The sequence below is a fragment of the Mus pahari genome, chromosome 1, assembly GCF_900095145.1.
Source record: "Mus pahari chromosome 1, PAHARI_EIJ_v1.1, whole genome shotgun sequence".
Lineage (NCBI taxonomy): Eukaryota > Metazoa > Chordata > Mammalia > Rodentia > Muridae > Mus > Mus pahari.
In genome coordinates, this window is record NC_034590.1 from 157,137,601 (window position 1) to 157,148,705 (window position 11,105).

General features: G+C 52.0%; 1 protein-coding gene across 4 annotated transcripts in view; it reads right to left on the reverse strand.

The window, feature by feature from the left end:
• Positions 1–952: 952 nt before the first annotated feature.
• The window catches only part of Kcnip2 (potassium voltage-gated channel interacting protein 2), a 21,292-nt gene continuing 11,139 nt past the window's right edge, over positions 953–11,105 (reverse strand). For 2 of the 4 annotated variants that reach the window (XM_021186599.2, XM_021222750.2), the window contains exons 2-8: positions 4,061–4,185; positions 3,676–3,745; positions 3,449–3,519; positions 3,210–3,317; positions 2,928–3,032; positions 2,721–2,783; positions 953–2,343 (exon numbers count right to left, since the gene is read on the reverse strand). In XM_021186599.2, coding sequence (XP_021042258.1) covers positions 2,296–2,343; positions 2,721–2,783; positions 2,928–3,032; positions 3,210–3,317; positions 3,449–3,519; positions 3,676–3,745; positions 4,061–4,185 — 590 coding nt within the window. In that variant the 3' untranslated portion in view covers positions 953–2,295. Of the gene's footprint in view, positions 2,344–2,720; positions 2,784–2,927; positions 3,033–3,209; positions 3,318–3,448; positions 3,520–3,675; positions 3,746–4,060; positions 4,186–4,739; positions 4,794–5,546; positions 5,643–11,105 lie in introns of all 4 variants that reach the window. The other 2 variants (XM_021222733.2, XM_021222742.1) reach the window with 2 other exon arrangements.

The following is an 11,105-nucleotide window of genomic DNA, read 5'->3' on the forward strand; positions in this document are numbered from 1 at the left end:
GGAGACTACTGGAACAGAACGGGAGACCAGCAAGGTAAGGTAGCTGAGCGGGTATGTGTGAGACGATACAATGAAATATACTTATGGGAGAGGGTGGCTCAGTTGGTAAAGTGCTTGCCCCTGACCTCCTGGGGTTGACCTCCAGCTGGGTTAGGAAGCAAGAGTTGTAATCCCAGCCCTGGGCAGGTGGAGATAGGTGAGACAGGTGGAGACAAGTGAGACAGGTGGAGACAAGTGAGACAGGGGGAGACAGGGGAGACAGGTAGATTCCTGGGAACTTTGGGCCAGCCAGTCTAACTTAATAGGTAAGCTGAATTTTCAGTGAGAGACCCTGCCTCAAAAAACAGGCTGGAAGACGACACTCAAACACTGCCCTCTGGCCTCCACTGGCACAAGCAGGAGCACCTACAACCCACACAGAAAACACACACACAAACAGGCCCATACAAGAAAGAAGGAAAACATCATAGGAAACATTATTATTTTGTACGCTAACAACAATAACGACAAATTCTAAAAAAGAGAGAGAACATAAGAAAAGTTCAGACATCAATGAACCTAAATTCTGAAAATATGTAAATGTATATATGCATTACATCTCATGTGTATTTGCTTCCATTTTTAGAATTCACATTCATGTTGAAATGGAATGGCAAAATTTTCATTTTCAAGAACTGGAATAAAATACATTTATGGCAAGGTGGGGAGAGACAACATGCTTAGCACATACAACCTTTAGACCGCATCCCACCTTTCCCTGTGTCCTCTCGAGTCATGAGAGGAGATCCGTGTAGGGGCTGAGGTCAGATGGATATCCAACCAGAGTCCTGGTCATGTGCCAAGTCACAGCCACACTTAACAAGCATTTCCTTGAGAGTTTAAAGGGCTGCAAGCCTGTCACTGGATCCCCTGGCAACTGTAGGGTAACGGGGATAAAGAGGCAGAGACGGCGGGCTGTGCATAGCCATGTGTTTTATTGGATCAGGTGTCTTTCTTATTTTACAAAATAGGTAGAAGAGCCCAAAATGCAAAGCAGTCAACAATGTCTGACAGGAGGCGGGGAAGTAGGGATCTTCCCCTCAGACCCTGGCTGACTGGGAAGGGGCGCTGAACGACAAGCAAGTTTATTAATAAGCAGCAGCAGCAGCATGGCCGGATGCTGACGACAGGTTCGACCTGGATCCCATGGTCCCTATGGTCCCTGCCCTCTAGGTGAGCTCAGGAGCATCTCTGGGTAGACTAAAGAGAGGGAGGGGGGGACCCTAGAGGATCCTAGGGCATTGTGGGGAGCCAGGCAAAGATTCGAATGGATGCCCCCACAGTGGGTTCAGATGGAGTACCCATCTTTTCCTTCCCATTCTCCTAAGGCGGCCACTAGACTCATTCCATGCCTCTACATCTAGACAGGGGTCATGGAGAACCAAACAGCTGTCACCTGAAAGGCTGACAGCCAGAGGGTAGGTGGGACCTTGACAGCCATCATCCAGGACACTGCTCACTCATCATCCCCTGGCCACTGCTCCCACCATACGAGCAAGGAGGAGGGAGAGGGTTCAGGGATGGACCAGACATCTGGATCCTAAGACACTGAGAAGTGTATGGTGAATTTCTGGGACATTGCTAAGGACATAAGGCCTTCTGGAAAGTCTGGAAACTCATACTCTGCGGACCCAGGGCAGCAGTCCTGTGGAACCTGGCAGTGACAGCCAACCTGGGCTCTCATAGCCTGCCTAGGCTTTCTGGTCTCCACTCCAGTCCATTCCTAGGAGGACCTAACCACTGGCTCGGGGCCAAGATTCTTTCTGCTTTCTTGTCCCCCCTCCCACAGGGCCCTCAAAGGCTAGGCTGAAAAGCCAGCCAGGGACAGGGACAAAACATGTTCTCTGAGCAGGGAGTCTTAAGAGGAAAATCTATGAGATTAGGGACGGGGGAAAGCACCATAGCAGGAGATAGTCTGTCTAGTGTGGTCTCTAGAGTGGGGCTGGGAGGCAGAGAACCACTCGGTCCCTACACCAGGGGTAGCCTCAGCACTAGGTATCCATCGAGAAGGGGCGTGAGCGCCGTCGGGGGTTGGGAACCTGCACGCCCCCACCCACCCTCCAAAGACTTAGCTTGCCTACTCTCACCACTTAGTTCAGGGACCTGGACTTCTGAAGCTCCAGGATGTTGAATCCCTACAGCCCCCAGGGTACAGGTAGGATGAGGACAGGCCCGGGGAGAGGAGGGTTAGGTTCACCTGGACTTAGGGCTACAGCATGGTCACCCCAGGACACACTAAGCCCTCTCCCTGGGGAGCTAGATGACATTATCAAAGAGTTGCATGGACCTCATGATGTTCTCGTCCTGTGGTCATGGTGGGAGGGAGGGAGGGAAGGAGGGAGAGAGAGAGAGAGAGAGAGAGAGAGAGAGAGAGAGAGAGAGGGAGAGGGAGAGAGAGAGAGAGAGAGAGAGAGAGAGAGAGAGTGAGAGAGAGAGAGGAAAGCTTGTCAGAGGCACAGAGAAACATGTTTAATCAAAGGGGGACATTCAGGAATTAAGAAGGTCACCTGGGGGGATCTGAGGCGGAGAAGGAGTAAAGGGGGTAAGTCTGCCCCTGGTCATGAGGAAACAGGATTGGGAGGTGGGGTGTGACATGAAGTTGAGGGGAGCCTTTTCCTGTTTCATGGATTTCGGTCTGAACTCTAGTTCAGGACAGGGACGTATAGAGGGTGGAGCCATACCTGTTGACAAGACTCAATAAATTCCTCAATGGTCACCACACCGTCCTTGTTTCTGTCCATCTTCTGTAAGAAGATGGTCCGGCAGGAGAATAAGGGGGGGCAAAAGGGGGAGAGAGAGAGAGAGAGAGATACACTTAGGTAATGCCTTTTGGCGCCAGGTGTCCTTCCCTCCACCCCAGGGCCACCAGCCCACCCAGACCCAGGCACCTGGAAGAAAGTCTCCACATGCTCCCTTGGGGCCTCCTCCCGGAGGGCAGGGTAGGTGTACTTGCCCATCATGTCATAGATGGACTTCATGATGTCAAGCATTTCCTGTTAAGTCAAATGAGATTTTTCCCTAAGAGCGTCTAGTCTCCAAATTTAGGGGCTAAGGGCCAAGGACAGACCTCCCTCACCCCTTACTGCTGATACCTATGATATCAGATCCCTTTGCACAGCACCACCCAGCGCCCCACCCGCCACCCCTCTTGCCCCGCGGTGGCCCTGCACCTCCTTTGTGATACAGCCATCCTTGTTGAGGTCATATAAGTTGAAGGCCCAGTTCAGCCTATCATCTATGGTTCCCCGAAGAATCACTGACAAACCAGCCACAAAGTCCTGGAAAGGAAGGGGAGGGAACTTTGCCAACCCACTCTTTGGGTTGGCATGGAAATCTTGGTTCCCGACCCCCCCCCCCCCGGAAGCCCAGGGAAACAGGCTTGTTTGACCCATCATCTCTCCTGGCTCACCTCAAAACTGACAGAGCCATCATGGTTGGTGTCAAAGGCATTGAAGAGAAAAGTAGCGTAGTTGCTGGAGTCTGTGGGACAGGGACATGGCCTTCAGGCAGGTGTAACCACTTCTCCTCGGCTTTCTCAGCCTTCAGTCTCTCAGCACCCCCACACCTCCAGAACCCTCCTCCTGCCTCAGCCTAGGGGTGGGCAGCTGTCACACCCTTGGGTGTCTGTCTCCTCACCTCCTTGGGGAAAGAACTGAGAATAAATCTGCTTGAAGTTCTCCTCGTTGACAATTCCGCTGGGACATTCCTGGGTGGGGACAACCAGACTGAGCAGACACACGAACCCCACTCCCTTCCCCATCACCACCCTCAGACTCCCATAAGGAGGGGAAAAAAAATCTTGCTTCTGTGTAACTTACCACAGAGTTCAGGTAAGGACTGGCAAGACCTCTTCCCCGTGTACAAATAAACACGGACTAAACCATCACAAGTCCAGCTTGCCAACCCCAGCGCCCCAACCTCAGGCTAGATGTTGGGTCTCCAGGCCCCACCCATCTCCCTCTTCAAAGTAGCCAGGCCATATTGGTCAGCCCTTGTCCACTTAGCTCTGCCCTCTACTCACATTCTTGAAGCCTCGGTACAGGACCTGCAACTCTCTGCGTGTGAACTTGGTTTGTTCCTGGAGTTGTTCCAGACCCTCAGGCCGGTGACACACCGTGGACAGTTCAAACTCATCCTCCACGCTGTCTGCGGGGAGTGGTAGGGGGATAGCTTTGCCTCAGGTCAGGCCCCTGAGATCACTTGGGCAACTAACGCATATCCTCCACCCCACCCCCTTCTCCTTGTCCCATCTTCCACACCCGAGAGAACAGTTAGCCAGACTCCCGAGCTGAGAACGTCGAAGGAGAAAAAGACACTGGTTAGCTACGAGGTCAGTTGGGGCTAAGGCTATGCCTGGCTCGGGACTCAGCTCTGGCTTCTGGTGGGGACAATCCCTTGTCGCATCTTCTCAGTAAGGGGACAGAATGGGGACCAGGCACTCCAGAAGGTCGGAACCTTTTTTTGTACCAATTTAGAGCTTCCCAAACCCCATTTCTTAAGGGCCCACAACCCAACCCGATCCTAAACAAACCCCGCCCATCCCAGCCATGCCCGAGCCATGCCCCCACCCAGCTCCAGCCAATCATCATTCAGACCCAATCCCAACTCCACCCTCAGTCCCACCCTAGCTCCCATCTTCCATCCCGCCCCCCCCCCCAGGCAAGTACCCCCATCCCGCCCCAACCAGGAGAGTAAGTCACCTGGGTCCAGCGGGCGGGGTCTGTGGGGGCGGAGGGAGGCTGGGGCAGCTAATGCTGAAGGGAGCGAATTGTCACCGAGAAGGCGGCAGAAGACCAGGCCAACTGCAGACACTCCCCTGGCCCCACACTCTCAGGAAATCTCACAGACTTGAGTGTTTCAACACACGAACCCCAGACCCACATCAAGAGCACACCGCACTGCACACAGACACTCGTGATGAAATGGACTCCCCCAATACAGTCCCCTTCTTTTCCAAATTAACTCTCCGTGGTGGCACCATCCGAGTGACACAACTTTAAGTGCTCAAATAGCTGCTACTGGGCCTTTATGGCTTACAAAATTCAGTATGCTTTTATAAGCTGGGCAAGGCTCAGCAGAAGAAATGGAACCTATAGACAAAAGGAGGTCACTACTCAATTGGGGGCCTCTCAGTTGAAGATCAGGCTAGCACAGGAAAACCTCAATAGCCTGACATCTACACTTGTCACCTGTTAAGGCACACAGGTGACATACATTCCAAGGTCTAAAAACAGGGAGGCCACAGAACTGCAGACCAACCTCACCAGCTACGCCATGGCCGTGCTTATGCGGGCTCAGGCTTCAGGCCTAACACGCTGGCCCTGGCTCACCATTTTGCAGGCTAGGGATGCTCACAAAGCATGACTATACATTCCAGTTTGTAGCTACACCCTTCACACTCAGACCCAGCCAGTTCCCAATTCCCACCACACGTCAAGCACGCATACACGCACGCACGCACGCACGCACGCACGCCCCACCCCCGGAAGCATAGGAGAGGCACTTGCTTTCACTGACTGAGGGCAGGGCTTGGGGCCCGCAGCACGGCAGCAGCTTGAGGAACCGCTGCTTCAGGGCTTTTTTACTGGGCCCTGGAGGGTGGCCTGGGAAGAGAAAAGACCCCAGGAAGGCACGTTAACTTCCACTGCCCCTCCGGTCTCTGTTTGCCTAGCTGCTCCCCCACCAATCACAAATCAACACTGGCTGGGGTGGGGATAGGAAATGAATGGGGGATGTGTGGACGGGCAGGACAGGTGGGGCCGGGTTGCCTACTGGGTCTCATCGACATGGACAGTCAACTGGGGCCAGGCTTGGTCGTGTTGTATAAAGAGACATGGCAGGCAAGAGTGAGGCGGCCTCAGAATCTACTAATGGCTAACTCCACTCGGGGTAATGTCTAAGGGTTTGTCTAAATAGGGATTCTCTCTCTCTCTCTCTCTCTCTCTCTCTCTCTCTCTCTCTCTCTCACACACACACACACACATGCGGCACAGTAACCATTTAGAATGGCAGGTGACATAGAAAGGACAGTAACACTTGATGGCCTAAGCATTGTTCCAACCACAAAGTTTTACCCAATACTCTAATATACACAAATATGGCCAAAGTAAAACATGATCACACATACAGAGAGCCATATAGACCATCTATCTCATGCACAACATGGTCAAACGACATACAATCTATGAGGACCCTCAGGCACCATAAGGCTATGTATGAGGGAATCTCAAGATATAAGGACCGAGGCTATTAAGAAACACCCACGGCATTCTAACCTGGATCTCTGTGAAGGTTAATATCTATTGTTAGCTTGACCAGACTTAGAACCATCCAGAAAGCTGGGCAGTGGTGGTGAATACCACTTTAATCCCAGCACTTGGGAGGCAGAGGCAGGTGGATTTCTGAGTTCGAGGCCAGCCTGGTCTACAGAGTGAGTTCCAGGACAGCCAGGGCTACACAGAGAAACCCTGTCTCGAAAAACCAAAAAAAAAAAAAAGTAACTGGTTCCAGGAGTAGGGTTGTTACCGTTAACCAGGGTTGTTTGTAGAACTTTAGAAACGGTTTGAGAGACGCCATAGGGTAGAGAAGACCTAAGGAGGGCTTACCGGGCCATTTTAGTGAGACTGTGGCAGACAAGCATGCCAACAGAAACACAGACAGTGGGGCTCATGACATAGCTTAGTGGAGGAGTGCTTGCTCTTGAGAAGATGTTACATGACACTCTGAAGCTGAAATCTAAGCTGCATGGGAGCCCTCAGGACGTTGGAGAAGCCAGAGCTATGGGAAAGCTGCAGACATTTAATAGAGAAAATCCACAAGAGACTGCAAGAAACAGGAAAGGGACTACCCACCTGCTCACCTGGAGTACTCAACAAAGTAGCAGCAGAAATCTGAGAAACCCTCACTCCACGGAAAAGGAAAGTGAGACTGGACTCCTGAAGGGTGACCTCTGACCTTCACATCAAGGCATACGTATGCATACACACGCTTAAAGAAATTCCATGCGTGCCTGCGTGTGTGCTCATACAGATGAACTAAACACATTTGCACTATGAGGTAACCAAGAACCTTTGAAGACCAGGGATAGTAGTTGGGCGTGGTGGGGCACATCTTTAATCCCAGCACTCGGGAGGCAGAGGCAGGCGGATTTCTGAGTTCGAGGCCAGCCTGGTCTACAAATACAAAGTGAGTTCCAGGACAGCCAGGGCTATACAGAGAAACCCTGTCTCGAAAAACAAAAACAAAAACAAAAACAAAAAAAAACAAAATGAAGACCAGGGATAGAAGAGTTGACAGGGCCGGGCAGTGGTGGCGCACACCTTTAATCCCAGCAGAGGCAGGTGGATTTCTGAGTTCGAGGCTAGCCTGGTCTACAGAGTGAGTCCCAGGACAGCCAGGGCTACACAGAGAAACCCTGTTTTAAAAAAAAAAAACAAACAGGAAAAATAAAAAAAGAAAAGTTGACAAATGTGGAGAGCCTTTTTGGGGTGCCGCTTGGCAGGAATCTGACATTAGGGTATGACAAAGAAGTAAGTTTGGGCAAGGACCCGGCATTGGCCAAGGACAAGGAAGTAAGATCTGATTTTAGGGTAGAAGAAAGAAGTAGGCTCAGACATCTTGCTCATCCTTAGGAGCAGATCATGGGGCTTTGTGTTTGTTGTCTTGCTTGATTCCTCATTGCACTGACCTTAATACCTGCATGTAATTAAAATGGTATAAAAGTGGATTGGAAAAAAATTAAACCTGCCTTCAGTCTCAGAATTGACTGGAGTTGTGCCGCAATGTTGTCTGTCTTTTTTCTCCAGCGCTGGAGAACCTGTTGACTGAGCTGGCTTGGTCAGACAAAGAATAGACTTGTGATGGCTGGGTTTAGAATCACCTGAGGAGACACACCTCTACGTGTGTCTGTGATAGTGTGAATGAGAATGGTCCCCAGAGGTGACTACGTTTGAATACTTGGCCCCCAGTTAGTGAAACTGTTTGGGAAGGATTAGGACACGTGGCTTTCTTGGAGGAAGTGTGTCACTGAGGGTGGTCTAGGCCTAGCGTGTTCTCCCCCCCCCCCGCACTCCCCCTCTCGTCCCCGCCGCCTGCCTGCTGCCTGTGGGTCAGGATGTAAAGCTCTCAGGTATGCCCCAGTGCCATGCCTGCCTGCTTCCCACCAAGACACAAGATGATCATAGCCTAAACCTCGAAAATGAAGCAAGCCCCCCACTAAATGCTTTCTCTTCACATGCTCTCTCTCCACAGCACAGGAACAGTAACCATCTCTGAGGATGTTTCCTTTTCTTTTTTTTTTTTTTTTTCAAGACAGGGTTTCTCTGTACAGCCCTAGCTATCCTGGAACTCACTCTGTAGACCAGGCTGGCCTTGAACTCAGAAATCTGCCTGCCTCTGCCTCCCGAGTGCTGTGATTAAAGGCCTGCGCCACCACTGCCAGTAGCACAGCAAACTTTTACACAGTGACAGCTCTTAGATAGCTGGATGTGATAGTTCCTGCCTATAATTCTAGCACTAGGGAATTGCGGGCAGGACAAGCAGGGGTTCACGGCTAGCCCACTGGTTGTATCCTCCTTGTTTCTACATGTGTTCGTCACTGTAGCTGAACCCCGGGAGACCCCTAACACTATTACGTGTGTCTCTCAGCTGCACTCACCTACTACTACAGATCCTCTGGAGTTGGTACCCTGACTAGGGTTATGTCATTCCTAGTGGGGCCCAATGTCCTTCAGTTACATTGGTCTTCTGTCACAGCTCTCTATGCCACACTGTCCTGCCAACCCAGGCTCTACCCAGAGGCCCAGCCCTTGCTCCAAGGGGGCGACTGTATAAGGTTACAGCCTTCTCCCCTCCAACCCATCCCATCTCACCCAGGAGTTTCTGAGAGGTAGTGGGGGAGGCGATGGGCCAGGCAGGGATCGATGGTGGCCTGGCCCTTGGCCCAGGCCTCCATTAGCATGGACTATGGTTTCCCGAAGCCGGATTATATATACCCAGGGCCTCTGGCAGTGGTGTCAGCCACCCAGGTGGTGGGTGGCTCTCCTGGGCCCCCACCTTCCTTGCTCCCCATGTCACCTGCTTGCATGCTCCTAAGCCTCATGTGTCTCCTCTCTCACATATTCTGTGACAATGGGGTTTTCCAGATGGTCCGTTGCTCACCATCACAGACTAAAGGGGGTATGAATTAGAGGCAATCAACTTCATCTGTAATGAGCAGCTCAGTCCAGCTCCTCAGTTGATCTGGGCCTGACTCCTTGTTTCTACCTCAATAACCGTGGCAAGAGAACGGAGGGTGCTCTTACTGAGCCCCAGAACAGGCAATCCCTAGACCCTCCCCCTTGTCTCTGGCTTCCTTGACATCTTTCCAGTTCTGCCAAGTGTCTATCCTACAGCCTCCTCACCCCCGCCCTTGCCTGTCATGGGTTCTTGCCTGTCTCTGTCATCACTGGGTGACAGTGTGCCACAGATTCTTGCTGTGAAGAAGAAAGGGAGGCCAAAACTCTGGGCAGGTGGAATGTGAGTGGTTCCCTGTGCGTTGCCAATGCTATCCTCCTAGCTGACATGGCACAGGACAGATGGAAACCCTAGAGACCACTCTTCACTTACTTCAAGGAGTTTGGGAGGCAAAGGGCTCTAGATATCCAGGCTAAGATCTGATCCACTCTTGATCCCAAGTCTGGACAGGGCCACAGATGTCTTGGTCACAATGCTCCCACTCTTGTGCCCTCGAATCCACCCCCACCTTATGCCCCAGTGTGGGGCTATATATCCTCTGGGAACACTGGGAACAGTTACACATTCAACCTACTATCCAAAGAAGCTGAGCCATACACCCTGACCAGCCCAGAAACAGTAGCATCCACTATCTCACAAAGCCACCGTCTGGTCACTCCTACACGTGCAGTCATGTCTCTGTCACATACACAAACTTACACCTCCTCTTACACACATGAACACAGAGGGACATCCCACACGGTGAATAATTTACCCCCACCGCTTCCTGAACACCTCTGCCAGTACCCAGACCTGGTGCCACACATCCTGAGAGTCAATGTGGGACCCTGTGGCTTATCCTGGCGCTCTCTGGTTTCCTTCTTCACGCTGGGCATTGTTTTCTAGATGGCTCCAGGTGTGCCCAGGGTCTCCTCACTCTCTCCACCCCCTCCCCCATCTCCCACACGCCAACTTCTCTCCCCCTTGCCATCTCCCATGAATCCTGTTCCCAGCATTCCCACTCGTCCCTCTCTCTCTCACTCACCTGCGCACTCTGCACCCGGGCATGAAGACCGCACAACCCAGTCCCCAAACAGTAACTCAGATATGCCCAGCTTATCCTGGGTTACCTTCCAAGGAGACAGGCTCAAAGAGGCCAAACTGTTCCAGAACCTTGACAAAAAGAACCAGGACCACGAGTACAGCCACCATTTCCAGCCCTTCCAGGGTCATGGCAGCCCTGGGGCGTGGCCCCCACCTGCTGATGCTCAGCCAGGACACACTGCTCCACACCACTTCCCCCTCAGACTCCCCTGCTTGAGTAAGGCTGAGTAAGACTGCCCTGCAGCCTCCCTCCCTGTCTCCTGCCCTGGGTCTCCTCCCTTCCCCTCTCTCCCCGCCTCTGCCCCCACACACCTCCCAGCCACAGCCTCCGCCTTTTTCCTCCTCTTCAGGCCACCTCAGCCTCTGGACCAGCATTTCCTCCACAGGATCTTTTGGTGTGAGGGAGGTGGGCTTAGAAGAGTGACCTGCTCCTGTTGTGGAGAGCTTCCCCAAGGCACTCTGTGACACAGGGAGGGGACAGTGAGGGGCTGAGCTTTAAAAGGCAGGCAGGATGCAGGATGCCTGCGTGTGAAACTATGAACTGTACCGGGGTAAGTAACGGATACCTGGGTAAGAATGCATTATGAGTTCTGGGTGTTTTACAGTGTGTACGCCCCCTTTTATGTGCGCCTGTGTTTGTGTGTGATGGTGTGCATGTCACAGAGGTGTGTTTGGGAGTCTGATTGGTTGGCTTGGGTGTCTATGGAATATATATATATATATATATATATATATATATATATATATAT